Source organism: Diadema antillarum, unplaced genomic scaffold (genome assembly GCF_040938485.1).
Source record: "Diadema antillarum isolate AM-2024a unplaced genomic scaffold, OU_Dant_1.0 seq00000316_RagTag, whole genome shotgun sequence".
NCBI classification, from domain to species: domain Eukaryota; kingdom Metazoa; phylum Echinodermata; class Echinoidea; order Diadematoida; family Diadematidae; genus Diadema; species Diadema antillarum.
In genome coordinates this window covers 116,183-137,176 of record NW_027271336.1, presented here as the reverse complement: position 1 = coordinate 137,176, position 20,994 = coordinate 116,183, and the positions used below count along the sequence as shown (strand labels likewise).

Here is a 20,994-nt window from a genome sequence, read left to right as displayed (position 1 = left end):
CCCATGCCTTTTTCGTTTATTTTATGGTGGTATTTTTGTGATGTAGGATCACAATTTGTGCCTTAACATGCTTGATTACGTAAAGTTGTCCCTTGTTGTCTCCTTTCAAACATTTTATCGATATGTTCTAAAATAGAATAAAAGCAATTTAGATTAATAAGAACATAACCCCCACAAAAAGCAATCTTGTTAAAGTAAAATGAAACTCATTGGCTCTTAAACACGGCTCATTAATGAACTTCGGCGGGCACTATGTCATCTTCATGTTTAAGTATTCAGTAAGTAGGTTTTTGGAATGAGATTTCCTCGTTGGGGGCGTCTTTAGAATTGATCACCACATTATCCGCAAAAATGTGTTACATTGCGATAAACCCCCTTATGGTGTTGTGTAAATTTGTATTGATGTGTTGCACTCTTAGGTCACACATGATGCCATTACAAATCAGACTGATGAGGGCAACATCCAAAAAGTACAACGCGACTCCCCAGTCCATCAGTTGCAGCCGAAGAGAATCTCTTACACTGATGCCGAAAACAAATCAATTTTACAGGTAACATCTACAAATTTGCGCCAGTGCATTTTCAAGACTGTAGTGCAGAGCTGCGGTGGTATATGAGAGCTGTCGCGCGCTCAAAAACGCAAATATCTGCCCAAGATTGTGAGCCATATACAGTAAATGTCATTGTGCCGGCGAACATGGCAGTGTGATGCAAAGCTGCTACCAGGCTTCAGAACTTCATGTTGTTTCCAGTCGTCTGTTCCCCCTTCATGAATCATCCCTCAATCAATGGAGCAAGTGCTGTTGACACCTTCCGTAGTTGCCTGATGACTTCGCCGACAGCATCGGGCGGGATGAGCTCTGTGGAAGTGTCGACGTGGGTAACTGGAAACTGAACACATCAAGTTCATTCAGTATTAATGGAAGAGCGAGGGGAGCCGGCGAGGTGAGAATAATGAAATGTTCGTTGTCATATTCCGTATTCAGGAAATAACGACACATAGATATATTTGCCGTGTTTTGTGAAGGTCGGAATTCCCATTACAGCACCAAGAGGGATTTGGTTTATATCCTATATTATGTGGAAATTTTTTGATGACCCAGTTCTCTGCGGGCAATAATGACAAGCGTTCAGAAAGAACACCTTTAGACGTGATAGACTTGGAATCCGGTTACCGTTTTCATTTCGATGTTATCATCACTATCATTACGGCGAGATCATTTTTTAGCCCTGCCATTCCGGCCGCAGTCAGGAGCATGACGGGCCAAAGGGCGCCATATTGTAAAATGAAGTCATTGGGCGCCACATGATAAGATCAACTGAACACCCAAGACGTGTATCATAAAAGAATATCTCATAAAGTATTGTACTTTTATTCACTGACTTCAAAAAAATTGTTCAATCGTCAGTCACAGCATGGTCTCAAATGTGATCGAGGAAATCTTTTTGCAATTTACATGAAAAGGAAATCAAGAAAAAAAAAGTAGACTACACACTGGGATATAACTGGAGGACAAATTTGCAATTCATTTTCGCAGTGGGAACTGTGAGGTCAAATTGATCATTAAGTGACACTTAATCTCACGTACTTAGGTGTCTTACATAATATTGTCACTAGAGAAAGAACAACAAAAGCGGTTTATTAGCTATTTTCAATGGTTTGGAAGCACAAGCTTAATTATGGGCAGCATTCTTGAAGGTTTTAAAGGTATTTTCCTGTCTCGATTTGGTTACCTTTATCTTTCAACTATACGAAGCATATATGGCTGTGCAAGGAAACCCCCCCCCCCCCCCCAAAAAAAAAAAAAAAAACACACACACAAAAAAAAAAAACAGTAAGCATGCGAGTTAAAATTCGACAGGGCCGTCTCTGATATACTGATAATGAGTTTTCCAAGTTTTGGACAAGTCTGATGATCCCGTCACACTTGTTGCCATGGCTTTTTATATTTCCTCACTTTTTTTCCTTGAGCAGTTAAGAATGATTCAGTTTATTTGAAGCGAGCGAAGACATTAACCCCCCCCCCCCCCCGCCCCTCTTTTTTCTCAAAACACGCTTTCCTACTCGTTTGATTTGGCATAATAAATGTAAACGCTTTAAATTGATCTAACTTTGATGAGTGACGATTTTCAAGTTAAAAAAGCAAATCCTCTTGCAGCGTGTGTTGAGCGATTTCGCGGGTTCCCATTTTGACACAAGATACGTATACCTACATCATGTCTAGACAGGATACATGACTTGACTGATGTGTCTGTACTTTCGACCTAGATTGAAATTCACATCTTCTGTTTTGTACAATCACAGTCAAAAAAAGGAATAATATCTCTTGCCTTCAGCAGGTGGCAATATATCTAGGATATCACCCACAAGGGTAAACTTACTTTCTGATTTTATTCTTGTTTTCTCTTTCTTGATTCCTTTTGGTCATCTCACCATCCACTGTCAACCAATATGAGTAATGTTTAGATACATGTACTTGTATATATATTTGTATATCCCAGTATCTTCGTAACGAATGTGTTTGCACTCATCGGCCCAGACTCGCTTGCCCGGAGATGCGGGGAGTGTGCATTCCGCCTAGCTCCCTTGTCACTTTCAATACAGCCCACGATTTCCGCTGAGAAGTGCAGATGACAAGATAAAAGGACAAATATATCTCTCGATGAGACAACGTGAAGATCGACATTCGACGTCCAGCATTCGCTGACATCTGTTGATCGATATTCAAGTTTCGCCATCTTCTTGTGTTTTTACTTTCCCTCCCCCCTTAAAAATCAAACGTTGCATCTTTATCATAGATAAATTAAGATGAAAGAAAAAAGAAGGCAAACACCAAATTAAAACCTGCCACCCCCCCCCCCCTCCAAAAAAAAAAAAAGAGAGAAAAGATTAAGACGAGAGAAAGAAGAAGGGAAATTATTTAATCAAAACATGACTGAGGCTTCAATCCTTGCAGAATCTTCGTGAGAGGTAAAATGACAAACATAGAAAGGACGCATATGTACCACAAACATGCTACAATACAACATTTACCATCTAAAGGAGGGGCGAGGGACACAGAAAGTGAGAACAAAAAGGGCAGGCTGGGTGTCAATATACGGGAAGGGCGGGGTAGAAACAAAGGGGTGGGCATGAGACGAAAGGACTGGTACTGATAGGCAAGTGATGGCCCCAGGCACATTGGTTGACAACATATGAACAATAAGAATGAAAGGAGGGGCAACATCCTAAGCCCAGAACAGAATAATGTGGCTAAGGAGAAACCAGAAGGAAAAGAGTACAAAAAAATGAAGAGAAAACGGAAGAAAAAAAAAAGTAAGCAACGAAGAAGTAGACAAAAGCAAGGAGGAGGACGACTTGTGGAGAAAAAGACATGAAACTGAAACAATTAAAAAGTTTTCCTAATTGATCTCTAAAGAATTACTGTTAAAGTCGAACTGCCTTATGTTTCATCATCGTAGACTACTGTCACATATTAAAAGAAGTTTCAAAATCATTTTGGCGGTTTAGCCAGGTAACATTTATTGTTTCTAATCTTATCTTGCTCTCTCTTCCTCTCCCTTTTTTAATGGATATCTTTTCTTTGTTTATTTCTACATTTACTCTTTTTTCTCTCTTCCCCTCTCCATCTATCTCTCTCTGTTAGTTTGCTCATCAATCGTACCTATTGGCAGATTACAGCTGGTAAACGGTAACCCAATTCCCATTCATTCGGGCATTATCTTTTTCCTATATATGGAAATTTGCGCTTTGCGATGTACTTCAAAAGTATCACGCAACACATCTACAATCTCACTTGCGTGACAGTAATGACCAAAAGGGACAATGTACGAATATGACCTATGGAGAATATGACATGTAGATGGACAACAAGAAAGAAAGAAAAGAAAACGGTTTGTACAGTTGGGCCCTGTTCATGACAAAAGCGTGAATGAATTTGACGCGACGTTACATCTCATTACTCCATTCATCAACATTAGTATCATTTTCTTTTAAGTAACGATAAATCGCAAATCTCTCTCTCTCTCTCTCTCTCTCTCTCTCTCTCTCTCTCTCTCTCTCAAAAGAATAGGCTGATATCCTGCATTATAGGGTAAGCGTGAAAATTTTCAGCAGGACAGTCTCTTTGATGTTATTACATTTTTCCTGATGCCTTTGTTCGACTTTATGTATGCGTGACACTGGCATTGTTTGATATAGCACAGAATTAAAAATAAAAACAATTTTTTTAACAATGACAGAACATTAGTAAATTTTCCTTGCTAATTTACGACTGAAGCCACAACAAGTAATAAAACAAGGAGTAATACAACCTCGATAATACGGGATGTATAAATCTGACATTACGGATTACTAAGGGATGCGGATAACATTTTAAGATTCTATTAAGAAGAGTATACCTTATGTATGAAAAAAAATATATACCTATAAAAGACTGTAGCATGTAACGTGAAAACACTCTAGAAGAATTGAAGGTATCAAAAAGTGTTAGGATAGCATGAATAGATCTTTACAAGATATCAAGAATGACCAGTCTCGCCATTGTTATACCCACTTAGATATACACTCAGTACTACGTGAAAGAGGTAATTTGCATAAGTGATTAATCCTTTAAAGAGAATCCGATACTGTGAATTTCTTGATCCTCAGCTCAGTGGGATATAGCGACACTGCTGTGCTAACTCGGTCTGGTAACACGGATAAGATGTATTGGAAAGAAAATACGTTTAAAGTAGTACTGAGGAGATTATGATTATACAGTAAGTGTTTATGAACAAATTAGGATACAATACAATCAATAATACAACACATTGCAACACAATACACTGCAATACAGGGTTGGTACGCTCGAACGACGAGTGAATATTATATCACAGGTCTTCACAAAATGAAATCAAACATATATTCAGGGGGTAAGGGAGAATTACAAATGACAAACTGTCAGAGATGATGGTTCGCGGATACTCAGGGGGTGCTGACTCCATAGCCGTGGGGCAGCAGCCGTGGATTTGTCTTCTATCCGAGTAAGAGAGTCCTGGGTAAAGATAACCGAGTGGGTCTTTGGCAGACCACTGTGACACTCCTTGCCTTTGAAACTTATGAGAGCGAGGGATTAGTTTCTTAAGGTAAGTTGGAGTATGATTCTGAAGACATTTGCAGATGAATGATCGGATTTTGTTATGTGATTCGCTTTCGGACAGGGAGCCACTGTAATTGTCGGAAGAGAGGAGAGCATGGTCACGCTTCTTGGCCAGAAAAAGCAACTTTGCTGCTCGATATTGAGCATGGCTTGGAGTTTGCATAATCTATTCTTGAGGTGATGAGAGCTCTCACTGCATGTTCACAAGCTGCTTCATCATGGAAATGCCTGATAAGCACTCAGATGAAAGAGGATGTTTCACACTACCTCATGCTAAACTAACAATAGAGAGTAAAAATGACGACACAAAGAAACAGCACCAAACCATGGATAGTTTGGCTTTGGGGGGCTTGATGGAGTTAATTTTGTCAGTAGGCCAACCACCCTATCATCATCGTTGATAACAATTCTGGCACTTTCTGCATAGGACTGTCTCTGGAATTGTGACGCTAATGCACTGCAGAAGAAGCATATCCTTAGGGGTGTATGCCTAATGCCCATTATGGCCGCGTGGTGTCATTGTCCAGTTCCGTTAAACATGACGTGTGTACTCACAGTACCATATTTTCGTTTCGCAGTGCGAAGGATTGATATATCATGACAAAATTGTACTATCACACGGGTCTAAGTGGAATAATACATCCGTCGTTGACTGCTCTCATCCTCCCTACCTCTGTCCTCTCTCTCTCTTTCCCTTTCTCTTTTTATGTTTTGATCTCATTTTCACTGTGTTTTCAAATTCCATTCGGAACACCATTTTGCGTCATAACCCAGAAAATGTTTGTGTGTTTTATTGAATTCAGATGCTTATGACAGGAAAGTAGACAAAACCGCACAAAAAGGTTCGTATCTTGTCGAGCATTACCTGGAAATTGCAAGGATTTGTTTCAGACAAAAAGGCAACATATTACCGATATTACCATATTACCGGTTTGAGAAGAAACACCTCGCGATGCGACGGGATGTATAATTTACATGATGTCTGTCTGGCTGCGAGGGTGACGATGTTGTTTTAACACTTGTTGAGAGAAAACAAAACCTGTTTTTTGTCACATTGAAAAACACACAGACATGAGAGAAAGTATAGTGCAGAATCCCACTTTCATGGATCGCATGATGGCCATGCATGTCCCGGTCGGAATATTTTGCATGATCGTACAGTAGAAACAGGACTAGCCGTTTCTTGATAACTTTAGATTACTTTTTTATGGCATGTTTGGCTCAGTTTATTAAAGTTATATCGCTTCGATTTGTTGTTGTTGTTGTTGTTGCTGTTTTTCTATTCTCTGTGAACCACACCAATTGGAAACTTTTTTTTGCTTGTTTTGCTTGTTCTGCTTGACGTGCTATCGACGTCTGCATTTTCTTTAATTATGCGGCCGTTTGAAGTACTTGATTATAACGACTGCTGCGCATGTTTTTTAATCCTTATTTTGCAATCCCTACTAATCTGCAAGCCATATGAGACTGTAATCGGGAGCCTGTAGGGTTCTAGCGAACATTTCGTGATTTCTTTTTCTTTCTTTCTTTTTCTTACACGTTTCGGGAGACACACTAACTGCATTACTTGATTGAAGTGCAATTCACTTGATGGTACCTCCAGACGAGGCAAGGGACGGGCAGGAAGAAGGATGATGATTTCGTACACTTGAATTTTAATTGGTGGACGTAACCCTTTGAGAAGATATTATCTGATCAAACTTAAACTCCATCATCACAAAAAGGTGCGTACGAACGATCTTGTGTCCGCCACGCGGGAGGGAGAGGGAAGCGCCTGGACTCTGCACCAAGTGTCTGCATTGTGCCAATATTTCGAGCGATGCGTCGAGGGGATCAACTTTCTAGGACACGTGACCAAAAAGAGGACTTAAGATATTACTTTCTCTTCTCCAAACACGCCTTTATTCTCCTTCCCACCCTCCCTTTCTTTCTTTCTTTCTTTTTTTTCTTTCTAGCCCTCATCCTTTTTTTTTTCTATTTGTCCAGGTCGGATCACAATTTAATTATGGCCGAATTCGTCTTCGGCGCGCTCGAGCGCACGCATTTCGACACCCATCTCATCTGAGCCACAGCACGACGATCGCTGCGAATGTAAAGAAGGGAAGAGAAAAGGGGCACTTTGATACGACTGTGATATTTGTGATTTGACTTAAATTAGATTATCCGTGAATGTCACGTTCCTACTGCGAGTTTTCGCGTTTTCTTCTCCTGCTCTTTGGGGCGAAACAATGTATACAGACGCATGACACGGCGAGTTCATGCACGGCTCTGCACTTCTCAAACATGCAGAGTACGGCGTATGAAAGTTGAACATTGTCGAATATCTGTGACCTGGATTTTCAAAAGAATTGGACATGAAGAAAATGTCATCCCCTTCACTTGGTTGATTGGTCGGTTCTGTGGGTGTTAGGATGGTCGCTTAACATTTTCGCTTGTTGGTTTGATTGAGTGTTTGTCGTTGCTGTTATGGATGTTCTGCTGGGATCACTTTTCCAAAAAGTCAAAGAATCTGTTCGATAGCTCCTATCCGTTAAACACGATGTTGATTAAGAAGGGAGGTATATAGCGTGGTTGTTATCACACTTGTACCTTCTTTACACTTCCGTGAAGTATGCACGTCTGTGTAAAATTGTGCGTCAATAAAATGACGGAGTAATACTCGGAAAAACACAACATTCCAAACCTGACTCCATCTCATTTCTGAATATTATTATTATTTTTTTTTTTTGCCATTTGCCAGAAACCTTGTAGAATATGAGCGTGGATACGTACAATGCCCGCATTAGTTGGCATGGTACACATTAACCCATTGCTGTTCACGGTCGTATTAGCCTCTACGATGTTACATTGGTAATAGTCACAGGAGTGTGTATTTTACTTGCTCTCCATGATCAATGGACTGCATTGGTCAATAGGGGGCGTTGTCTGTTCTCCAGTTCCAGGACTGCGCGGCTACCCTTAGCGAGAAATTTGAGATGATTATCTAGCATCATCTTGTTTGAACAAGAACCAAATGCTGAAAACAAAAAATGTTTTCGTTGTTAGAGCTGGAATGAATGTTTGGACATGATAACATGGTCATGATGCATATTATTTTAAGAGAGAGAGAGAGAGATAGAGAGGGGGGGGGGGGAGAAGCTTAAACTAGTTGTGTTGGTCACTGTTGGTCACAGTTAGACTTAGGCTTCTTTACAGGTATTCCTTTTTCATAAAAGCAAAAATGAAAAAGTGCAGTTAGTTGAGTTTGCTAACCTGCACACGTAATGTGGCGGATTTTCAGACGAGTTGGAAGTGTGTCGAACCAGGGGTCTAGGGGAATTACCCCCTGGGCAATTACCCCGACCCTTCCCCTGGCCCTAATCCTAATCCTAATCCTAATCCTGAACGTAATCCTAACCCTAACCCAAACTCCTAGCCCTAAACCTCATCCTGACCCTAATCTTAACTCTAACCTTACCACTAACCAGTATTTAGCCGCGGGGGGGGGGGGGGGGGGGAATAATTGCCCTCTGGGGGTAATTGCCCGGATACGCGAACCAGAGATTCGACCCTCTGTGCTGGAGGAACACGTGCATAGAAGATTTCAGTTGAAGGTCACATTTGAATTCCTTGAGGACTTATTGTAGATATAAGGGAAATATTCGAACCTAATTAGCTCAATATAGAGTAACGGACGGCAAAGGATTGTCGAACTTGAAGTGGAAATGCTTGTTCTTGTTTTTGCAATTATTTTGAAAAGGTGATGTGTAACATTGCGACCATATAGACCATCTGTTATAGGCCATTTACTGGGACCTATACTGGGATAAATAAGCTTGCTTGCTGTAGGTTCCTACATATTTCTTTAGCATTAATTCTCAGATTCCAACTTTCATAGATCGACCACTATATGTTTTTATATTTGCAATATACTATGTATGTCTCCTAGCTGGATACCATGTATTTTATTTAATTTTGTTATATTTGATGTATTTTTTCATCAAGAAATATGAAAATGAATTGAAATTGAAATTGAATTTCGAATTTACAATCTGAGCATGTTCAGATCCAAGGTCATTGAAGACAATCTCTGTAAATTGACTTGTAACCGAGGTATTTAAAAACAGAATAGTTCTTCACGAAAACTCTGTTGTAAATAGTCATGCATGAACCTGGTACATATTGGAATGTACAGGCGAACTAGTATTCATTTCAACCAAATCAACTAAAGACTTCCATGCAGCACTGACATGTCAATTACCGTTCACTTTCTGTTTGGCTGCTCCTTAAATGCTCTTCTAGAAGATCATTCCATGTTTTGTAAAGTCCGTGGTTTCAGAAGTCTAGTTGAGAACTGACTAGGAACTGAAGTGGAATAGGTCGAAATGTGAAACGTCATGAAATGCCCTTTCACTTCACGTGTTAATGGTACATACTTGTCGCTGTCATCCAAACTTCTGCGCCCTTGATAAATCGTCGCTGCACCTATGGCGAACTGAGTTGATGTTCGGAAAGATCTTAAAACGAGGCTGTATGCACTCTGAAACAAGATTGTTGGAAATGAATATGAAAACTGCAATATAGAACATGATGTAAATAAGGGAAAAATCTTCAAGCACCTCATCCCTCACAAAATATTGTATGATATTCGCAACGAACAAACCTTAGCAGTTTGCAAATCTTACTGATATGGCATATTGTTGTCGCACTGGAAACAGTTTGCAAATGATAATAAAAAAAAAAGAACCGACAATGTTTGTCTCCGTTTATATCCACGTCATCAAGATCCGAAAGTAAATAGATATGCCTTGCTCGAGGCGGCTTTACATGCATTACATACAATCGTATGGATTAGTTTGGCTTTTAAGCGAATTAAATTGTAATTTCAGCGCATGAGTGTAGCTTTCATTGGGCGTTGAGCCTCGAACAAAAAAAAAAAACAATCCGAAAGAGGAACTACATCCCCCATTTCAATTTCATCGCGAGATCAAACACTCGAGTTCTCCCCCTCTACCTTTCTCCACCCCACCCCCTCCCCTCTCTCTTACTTTTTCATACAAAACGCACACACGCAAACACACACACACACACACATACACACACACGCACAGACCCCACACACATACTGTCTCGCATGCATTTTAATCTCTTTCTCTCTTTTCTATCCCCTTTTCTCTTCGTCCCGCCTTGTCTCTTCACGATGACCACGAGAATCGATTTTAATCTCAGCTCCGCTGTTTTCGCCTAACCAGCATGTGTGTCTTCGCTATCCGCATATTTCTCCTTTTCTTATTCGTCTCGTCTCTTCACTTGTTTGTCAGTCAACAAGAAGAACAGACCGAGATGGATTTTTTTTCCCCCGCTACGATCAAGTACATCCTAGTCAAACAACGCCCACAATCGCATAACCGAACACTCTTTTATTCTTTCCAAGAGGATTATATAGGACTCCCCCAACGTCACAGGCAGCATGATACGAATGCGTCGGCGTGACGTATTCAGTAATGATTCGATAAATAACTTCCATTGTTGCTATTCTTCACTGTTGCTGTTTTTTCCCCATTTTCTCTCTATTTTTTGTGTGGGTATTCTTTGCCTTTGCCGTATAGAATGTAGATATTTTTGCAGATATGTATGAATACTAATGTGGCATGTATCTTGTTAATTTGTCCAGTATTTGTTTGTATTCATGTCCCATAAATCCACATTTAATACAAGTTTTATATTCCCTTTGATTTAAAAAAAAGTTTTTAACACAACAGTCTGTTTGAAACGAAATTGCACAATGTATATAAGGACATATAATTGAAGTGTATGAGGAACCCACTAAAAAGCTTGAAGGTTTTAGGTTCCAGAAATATGATACAGGCTTTTAGTACAGTATATCAATGACAAAAATGACGTAACATGCAAAAATACAACATGTCGAGAATATTATAAAGTTTACGGAATGTACAAGGATTGTATGATGTTCATGATTAAACTTAAGGTATCAATGGTAAGAAAAGTATAGCAGATTGGTCAAACAAATGGAGTCATCCGAGCGAGGCATCATTTTGAGCATGCAGAAATTTTTCAAGTGATCACGGTAAAATAATTAAACGTAGGATTTTAGAAAATTGGCTTTAAGATTTTGCTTCAAGGAACTTAAGAACTTGATTGCAACCGAACAGAATGTAACTCATTCCAGAAAGAAGGGCTGGTCGAAGTAATTGTCTTACGGGCTAAAACTGTACGAACGGGGGATAATGATAGGCATCACTGTGTCTTGTAGGGTAAGTATGGATATCACTGTTTTTCACAAACATTGAGGAAAATAAACTTAATATATTTGATATTCAACTTATACATAAAACAATTCCAACATGATACAATACAAATCAGAAATTTTTGAACAATTTGCTTAAAACAAACAATTCATTAGTGTGATCCAAAAAATGTGCACGATTTGTAATCCGCAGGGCCTTTTTCTGAATCAAAAATAACGAATCGATTTTAGTCTTTAAGCAATTTGTTCAGAATGTGAACGTGTATGGCTTGAGATTCTCTTAAAATGGTTGTACGGATTCCGCCGATCGGATCCTGCGGTCAAAGAGCCTGTAATACATCAGATGAGGTTGTATGTTTGGTTGTCTGTTTGCATTTTATTCTGCTTCTCAAGTCAAAACAAATTGGAACTATATCATAAATTTTTGGAAAGAGTTGAATTAAACACAATCAAATTACAAATAAGCAAAGGAAAACAAAAATAATCTCTGAATGATTCTACACAGTACAATTATCACAAAACATTGATGGGTGTATAAATCACAGAGGGCATGCAGTACATTTTGATTCAACAGTAATTTAGGAAGCAGGAGACCGTCAGCATAAGCATGGCTTGACTTGGCTGACGGTCTCTTGGGGAATTCAGCTCATTTTTTTTTTTTTTGCCTCTCACAAAATGTAGATTTTTACAATTGTATAATTATTATGCGGTGGGAGATAGATTCAAGGTTGTGCTATGAGCATGTAGCATGTGGGCATTAGATGTTTGTTCTTTCGCCGTACAATAATTTCATTATTAATCAATATCAATACCATAATGCCACAGGATTGAGACCAGCATATAGAAATGACTGTGTTAATTATGCAGATGTATCCTACTGAGTGTATTGCGTTAGGATGTGCTTGTTTTTGCTAGCTTTGAGAGAAAAATACAGTATTAATGTTCATGATGTCAGGGGTTGGGCAAAGCATGATAAGGCGTGGTCCAGTGGTTCACGATGCCTACATTTGCTGTGTAGGGTTTTGGATTATGTAGGTACTAATCATTTGAGTGTCATGTACGGTGCGAGTGGATGTTTCTACTGTATCGAAAAAGTTTATTTCTTTCTTGCACATTTAACTTCTTACATAGTGAGACAATATGCGCATATAAACTACAGGAGTGTGACATATTCTGCTTGTCTTTTTGAGGTAAAAACAAGAAGTTGAGATAGTTCTTCGGACTGTATGCTATTGTTTAGTATTCTGAAAAGAGATTTCGCAAGCCATAGAATGCGCTGCTTTCCGTGCATGGAGTAAAATTTAAAATGCTATTCTTTAACCACTGGTAGCTATAGTGAGGACTTTTGAAAGCTGAAGTAATATTCGAAAAGCGAGATGTTCCCCTAAGGAGATGGGCAGCTCCAGAATTTTGAGCACGTTGCAGTTTGGCGGGTTGATAAGATGAAACATTGTAATAATCGCGGTAAGTGCATTGGAATAGTAATGGTGATGGTGACTTGTGTCAATGGTCACATCAGTAGGACGACTAGTAGAAGTGGAGGTAGATCAAAAAAGAGTTGCCTCTCTCATATTCTTTTAGAATGCCCCCATACATCAATCATATCGCAATAATCAGAAAATGATATACAATAAAACAAGCGATCAAATATGATATATAACGGTCAACAGTTTGGTCAAGAGTCAAATGAAACAACAGCACCCACAATTATGACAGCAACGGCTAATGATACACACGTAAATACACTGATTTCAAATAATAAAAGTTATAGCAGGATTATTCTCTAACTTCCATAGATTGGAAATCTTTCTATAAAGAATGTGGTTAGGGACACACATCCAAAATTACAGTGAGAAAATAAGTTGGTTTCTAAATGTATCAGATTGAGATTTTCAATTCAATGTTGGATTGGTCCCTCATCTCAGTCTTAGGAGTCATAATTATGCTTCTGATGCTGAAGATATTGAACAATACCCACTGTTTCTTCTTTTTGTTTGTTTCCCGTCTGCAAATATCAGTTATCCTTATTCCACGGCTAAAGTCCCGCATCTCAATCCACACCCCTATCTATCTCTCTCTTCTCTCCCCAATGCTCCCCTTTCCTCTCTTTCTTCCTTCCGAAACCGAAAACATTCAAGTTTCGGGTCTCCTCCCCCTCTTGTGCTATCACGGGCACGAGAGGGATTATTATTTGCTGATACCAGTAATCAAACAACTTAGCCGAGGTGAACTCGAGAGCAGAATGACTCTTCAGCTCCCCTTCTCCGATTGACTCTTGGCTAAGAACAACACAGAAGGAGCACATGGGAAGGAAAGAGTTGGTAAGGGGAGGACATAGAAACGAGAGAAGAAACTAACCATTAAAAAAAATAGAAAAGTGAAGGCGCACTGCAAATATTGATCTTGTTCCCCGGAGACGCGGGTTTCTGACGTGAACAAAAAGAAAGACAGAAAAAAAGTGCATTTACTTTTGAGTGGCATATCTGAATATCATTTTGACTGATCTCGTGGGTGATAACGGCTTTGTTCCGTGTCTTTTCAGCTAAGCCAGTTCGAAGACCAAGTTGTTGACGTATGTACCTTTTTCTGTTTGCACAGAAAAGTGTCTGTTTTTTGTTGCTGTTGTTGCTGTTGGTTCGTTTCTCCATGTATGTAGGTATTTGACGCGTATCCCGTGCATCGACTGTAGCTGCACGATGGTTAGATACCGACTACGCACTAGCAGCAAAGCCCAAAGTACAGACGGTCGTAAAATGGATGATGCGTATACCTTGTGGAATCATTTATATGCTTGTAAGGTATAAGACTTGTGAAACACTTATACAGCACAAGCGTAAGGAATACTTCACAATTATGCGTGAAATAATATCAAACGTATATAACCATCCTATCACATACACAAAATGAAGTATACACAACTGAATGTCTGTCAATGAGATGAAAAGATGTATACACGTATCTCTACTTCATCTTCGCAACCTTCAGCCCTGGTAAAGTGCCCCCATACCCGTTTTCTATGATTCATGAGAAATAGAAGTCATCGGCAAACCTTCAGTGGTGCATGACTTAAATTTGAGCGTCAACGTGCGATTCTGCTTAATCACATCCAAACAAAGTTGCTATTGCAACAGTTTACTTTCACAAGAAGTAATAGCAGAGATTCTGGGGAAGTAACCATATTCAAGTACTTCTACCCTTGCATCCCCTCAGCCTCCTCCGAATCAGCATCCATTGTCTCAGAATCGTCCCACTTTGTGTTCTGTTCTATACCCTTCAACCAACCCTTCCAAGCCCTCATCTATTATTTACATGTTCCATCGCAGAGCATTTTCAGCGTCATTGGTCGCGAGCGCAGAGCATCAAGGATGCACCCATCTGGGGGGGGGGGGGGGGGACCCCATCCGGATGAGATGTACGAAATAACAAAAACTACCGACTCGGCGCGCGGTTCCAATCCATTTCTCCTGGTAATAACAACCTTTACCGCCCATCTATTTATGTTTTGGATCATGGAATACGGATGTCGATTGCACCGAGCGAAAAGGGAAGGGGTGGCATAGGAGACTTCTCCTAAGGGAGCCGCGGTGCAGATGATTAATCCCCGATTTTCACCGGGACGACGTTTAAGCTGTAATGACTCACTGTCACACAGCCCAGCGGCTTAACTTACTGCGAATTGAAAATTGATAGAATCTGCTCAAAGTTAACAGAGCTCTTAAGATCTTGTACGGAAGGGGATAAATGTTATGGTGTTTTGTACTATCACTATCACAACCATACATCTTTTGCAGAAATTATGTAATTACTGGTGTTTTGTGTTTGTTTGTTTTTTGGGTTTTTTTGCCACTAACAAACTAAAGATACATGAACAAATATGGATCATGTATAATATCAATACAGACTTACATCATGTGAAACTAAGGGTGTTTACGATGTATCTCGCTGACTTTGAAATCGAGTGCCTTACATTTCTAATTTCTTACTCGTGTGATTCACACACACACACACACACACACAAACACACATAATAGAGTATGTTGATATAGGAGTACGGGCATGCATGTAGGATCTACTGTGCACACAGACACACAGTGCAGATAATTATACACATTATTCAATCCAACCTTAATCTACGCAAAGTGAATGATAAAACAATGAAAAAAAAAGAAATACATAAACTCCCCATATAAAATAGAACAAAAACACAGTAAAACATATCGATGGGAAGAGATAACTGTTTTTCCTGCTGGAAAGAACACGGTGTCCCACAGTGTGAGAAACACAGTGTGAACACATTGTGAACACAGTGTGAAATATCTTCACACTGTTAAATTCTAGCGTTCTATCAGGTGAACACATTGTGAATCATCAATTCTCAGTGTGACATAGAACATTAACATGTGAACACTCTGTGAAAACCAAACCACAGTGTGAAATCATCTCCACACTGTTAAATTCGAGCGTTTTCACACAGTCGACTATGTGACCACACTGTGAACACACTGTATTCTTTCCAGTATAGGGTTGTTAACGTGGTCAACACGTGTATGCCGTCCTTTTATTGCAATATAGGGAAGTGAGAAATCGAAATGACACAATATGTGAGATTTTGACATCCATAGTGATGAATGTTCCTTTTATACGAGAAAAAAACGTACAAAGTTTTTTTTCGGTGACAGATTATTGCCTAAGAATCGGTCGCACGTTTGCGTCAACCGGGTGTGAAGTGGGGAATGAAGGCAGAGAAGTATGTCACAGTTGTCCTTTCATATTAGTTTTCATCGCCACGACCACGAAGTATAAATAAGAATAATGAGAAAATATGATATTGGCACTGCCACCTAACGTCTGAAAATCATGAGTGCTCCATCTATCATCAGTTTTTGTGTTTTCTTAGGTTAGTTTTGCTTGTTTGTAGTGGTGTTTTTTTGTGTGCGTGTTCTGCGACATCAACGACATTTCATATTTCCAGATCGAGATCAAGCAAAGAGTAATTCAAATTCGCCCAGAGGGATTCGAGTTTACGCCTCCTCATGTTCTAGTTTTCTTTTTTCTCTTTTTCTCGATATATACATGTATATTTCTTTCTTTCTGGAGTGGTTCTCCACTATGCGATAGCCTCATTCTCACTTCGATCTCTTCTGGATCAACCGCCGTGAAGAGAAGATTTACTGTAATACCTGTGGAATTTCCTACTTTTCTTTTCTATTCTCAGTAATCCTAACAACACGAGCATGAACCCAGGACTACACTGTGGAAACATCGGTGTTAGATTTAACACCACGGGTGTTAAATCTAACACCGATCAAACTTCAATAAAGGACCACACCCACAGGTGTTGAAAATGCACTGTGATGGTGTTGAAAAGTGTTCACCTGACACTTCGTGGTGTTAATTTGACACTGTACCTGGTGTTATTTTGACACTGTACTGGCGTTAATTCAGAAATGACACCACATGGTGTTGATTTGATATTTGTTGGTGTTAATATCAGTGGTTTAACACCCGTCCAGCTTCAATAAGAGACCACACCAGCTGGTGTTACTTTGGTGTAAATTTATTTTCACATTTTTTCAAAAATCTAGTATTTTAATATAAAATTCTTGATTGTCTTGTTTAAACTAAAAATCATCAAGAAGTGCAGTTACCAAGAAACTCTTAAAAAAACAGTTTAAAATTTAGAAATGACACCCGGAGGTGTTAATTTAACACCATAAATGAGCACCGAAAATTTAACACCAGTTCGGTGTTCACTATTTGTGACCGTGCACCTCAAAACGAACATTAAGTCGCACACACTGATTTTGCGTGAGGACTGAAAATAAGTGAAATGGGTCAACCTAGCCGAACTTGACTTTTTCATATTTTCTGAAAAAGCGGGTCTTCTTTTACATTATGCTAAAATTTGGTATCATAAAACGGGCAGGAAAGTGTGTTTTTTTAGCAGTTTATCTTGAACATTTTTGGTAGAATAGTGTGATTAGGTGTGTCTTTAGAATCCCTTTTTCATTTCTAAAAAACCTTGTCCACACTCTTCACTTTCAACTCTAATAACTTTTGAAAGGATAGTGCTACTGCTTTGAAAGTTGGCATTAATTATAGACAGAATGTGTTAATGAGGCTTGCTTAATTTCATTTTAATCTGATAATCCCTTCATTGTTGTTACTCTGGTGGTTTACTTCCTGTTTTTTGTCCCATTCATCGCACAGCCAGCACGGTTTGGTAAAGATTAAGCGCTTGAATAGACACTGTACTTCAGAGCCTCTTTTCTCAGTTCACACTTTTCCCGAGTTTGTGCTTTCTTTCCATATTTAGATAGGTTAGGAGAGTCCATTTGATTTCAGTTATACATCATTTTAAAGCTTAAAGTCTGCTCTTTCAGAATATGTGACCGTGCACCTCAAAACGAACATAAAGTCGCACACACTGATTTCGCATGAGGACTGAAAATAAGTGAAATGGGTCAACCTAGCCAAACTTGACTTTTTCATATTTTCTGAAAGAGCGGGTCTTCTTTTACATTATGCTAAAATTTGGTATCATAAAACGGGCAGGAAAGTGTGTTTTTTAGCAGTTTATCTCGAACATTTTTCGTAGAATAGTGTGATTAGGTGTGTCTTTAGAATCCCTTTTTCATTTCTGAAAAACCTTGTCCACACTCTTCACTTTCAACTCTAATAACTTTTGAAAGGATAGTGCTACTACTTTGAAAGTTGACATTAGTTATGGACAGAATGTGTTAATGAGGCACGCTTAATTTCAATTTACTTTGATAATCCCTTCATTGTTGTTACTCTGGTGGCTTACTTCCTGTTTTTTGTCCCATTCACCCCACAGCCAGCACGGTTTGGTAAAGATTAAGCGCTTGAATAGACACTGTACTTCAGAGCCTCTTTTCTCAGTTCACACTTTTCCTGAGTTTGTGCTTTCTTTCCAATATTTCGATAGGTTAGGAGAGTCCATTTGATTTGAGTTATACATCATTCTAAAGCTTACAGTCTGCTCTTTCAGAATATGGTCTTAACTAAAAATTCATGTCTGGCGACTTTTTGTTTGTTTTGAGGTGCAGGGTCACATATGGTCTTAACTAAAAATTCATGTCTGGCGACTTTTTGTTTGTTTTGAGGTGCAGGGTCACATTTAACACCGGACTTTTTGCAGTGTAGTGCTGCTGTGTTGATTCCTTTGTCATTTAGACATTCCTCTTATATCAGAATGACTGGGAATGTCCATGTACATAATATTTTATGTCCTATGATTATGTTGATCTTCACATTTATACTGCAACGTTTAAGATATCAAAACGTAGGTTCTGTCAAAGTGGGTATTACAAGATAACTCGAATTATAAACTCAAATGACCCTTCTGACTATCAAGTTCAGAGTTAGTGAAAGGAAAAATCATTGCAGTGATAGTATATTGATGATTGTATTTTTCTGGTTACAATATGGATAGCAATACATAATATTTGCAATGGTATTAATATTACAATATAATATGGATATTATTATAGTAACAACAGCGATAATTGTATCAACACAAATACTACTCCTGTTCCTACTTCTGTTGATACTTACAACAATACCATGCAAGAAATAATAATGATAACAATAGTATAGTAATAACAATGATGCTAATTAGGACCAATACTAGAATTGTTATGCAAGGAGTTTCATCTTGTTTTACTACAATATGCAGATACAAGCATCATACAGTAAAAAAAATGTTATACAAGGAGTTTTATCTTGTTTTACTACCATATGCAGATACAAGCATCATACAGTAAAACAAAAGTTAAATATTCTCTTTTTTAACGAAAAAAAAAAGGAAATACGTATTTGCGCTTGCCTTATGAGAATTTTATTTTCATGTCTTTTTTTGGAGAAAAAGGAAACGATGTAAAAAAAAAGAATAATCGTCAGCCTACAAATAAGACGTTGCCGGTAGCATTGCAATTTTGCACACCGGAACATCTGTATGAGAATGCGAACAAATGCAAGAACATTTTTTGTTCAATCGGTTTTTTTTTCCCCATCTATCTTGACAAGAGCTACCGTTTCGCTCCGCTTTCTGCCAGTGAAGGGGTGGTTTTAACACGATTTTCATTCCCGCTGGGAAATCTCCGAAATTGAGAAATCCGGCAATACAACGTACCTTGCCGAGGATTAATCTAGCCTAACCTCAAGACGCCCCAAATTATTTCAAATTATTATATTTATTGTGTGCTTTACTTTCCCAGTGCCCTTTATTCAGACAAAGCGGTTAGTGCGCCTAATGTTGGTAGACCTTAAGATGTAACACTGCACTGTTGCTATTATAAGCTGCGTATTTTCGTGGGGTCTTGCTGCGAGTGACTCCTAGTCAGCGAACTTGTTTGCGAAGAGTGTTATAAAGACACTGCTGACAATTAGAGAATTAGCGGCTTATTTCTCGAAACGAACGTGTTTGAGTTGTTGTCATTAAGCTTAAATTTGCCATATGCTGCAGCGCAGGCTTTGCTTAATCTAACGACATAAAGGTCACACTTTGGTGAGCGGAATCTTCATAACTTCAGCTACCTCCGGTTTTTTTTTTTCCCCCAAAACTTTTAATCTCCCCCAGCCCCCTTCACCAGTTCTTCTTCCCTTTCTTGCCGCGTGTTTCTTGTATAATCACTCTTTACTGCTTCTTTCTTGTTCTTTCTGTCTCTTCCTTTCTCTCTCTCTCTCTCTCTCTCTGAGACAACCTGTATCTTTTCTGTACTTATGTTATTTCTCTGTATATGATCTTCTATACCTTTATCTCTTTCCAGCCCTCATTCAAGATATACACAAGAACATACACCCATACACACGCACACACACACACACACACACACACACACACACACACACACACACACACACTCACATGCACACACAGACACGGAACGTGCTAAGGCGTTCAAAGGGCAAGGTTGCGTTAGTACCTTACGTCGCAGCTAGTGATTATAAAAAGGCAGCAACGAACAGATATCCACGATCGCATATAAACTTCCATGCTATTAAAGAACGGTTACACTAGCCAAATGGTGAAGATGATAATGATGATGAAGATAATCGTAATAATTATGACAACAATATAATCATCGGTTGAAGCAGCGAAGAAGAAATTATCGTCTTGTTCGAAGTCTAGCTTCGCTCCCTCGAGCAAACGAGGAAGCGATGTTTTGTTAGATATCACAAAGGCGCGTTAGATCGGTTTTTGTAATAGATATTTGCGTGGGACTATCCATTTCCGGTCGCTCGTAGTCATGATTATTGCCCAGAGGTGCCGAAGCATGTACGCTGTGATCATTTCAGACACGTTAGGAGAAATGGGAAATGTAGATAAGGGTATGAACGTCGGGTACGACCGGCGGCTGCGGTCGGCTGGCATCCGCGCACTGCCACCTTCAGTGTCGGTATGTTCCCCTCAACATGTAGGACGGGATCGTTTATGAATTATTTATGCACCGAAGCAAGCTTCTCCCTTCTTTTTTTATTCTTTTCTTTTTAAATCACAATGTCTCTCCGTGACATGCGATCCCAACGTCATGCATGTATGTCCATAATTATTCAGTCGGTTGCACGCGTTGCTATAGTCCG

General features: G+C 39.2%; 1 protein-coding gene across 1 annotated transcript in view; it reads left to right on the top strand.

Annotated features, from left to right (window-relative positions):
- Positions 1–816: 816 nt before the first annotated feature.
- LOC139730483 (vesicular glutamate transporter 1-like) overlaps positions 817–20,994 on the top strand; it is a 34,777-nt gene continuing 14,599 nt past the window's right edge. The window contains exon 1 of the mRNA XM_071641324.1: positions 817–945. Within this exon, the coding sequence (XP_071497425.1) occupies positions 920–945 (26 nt within the window). The 5' untranslated portion in view covers positions 817–919. The remainder of the gene's footprint in view (positions 946–20,994) is intronic.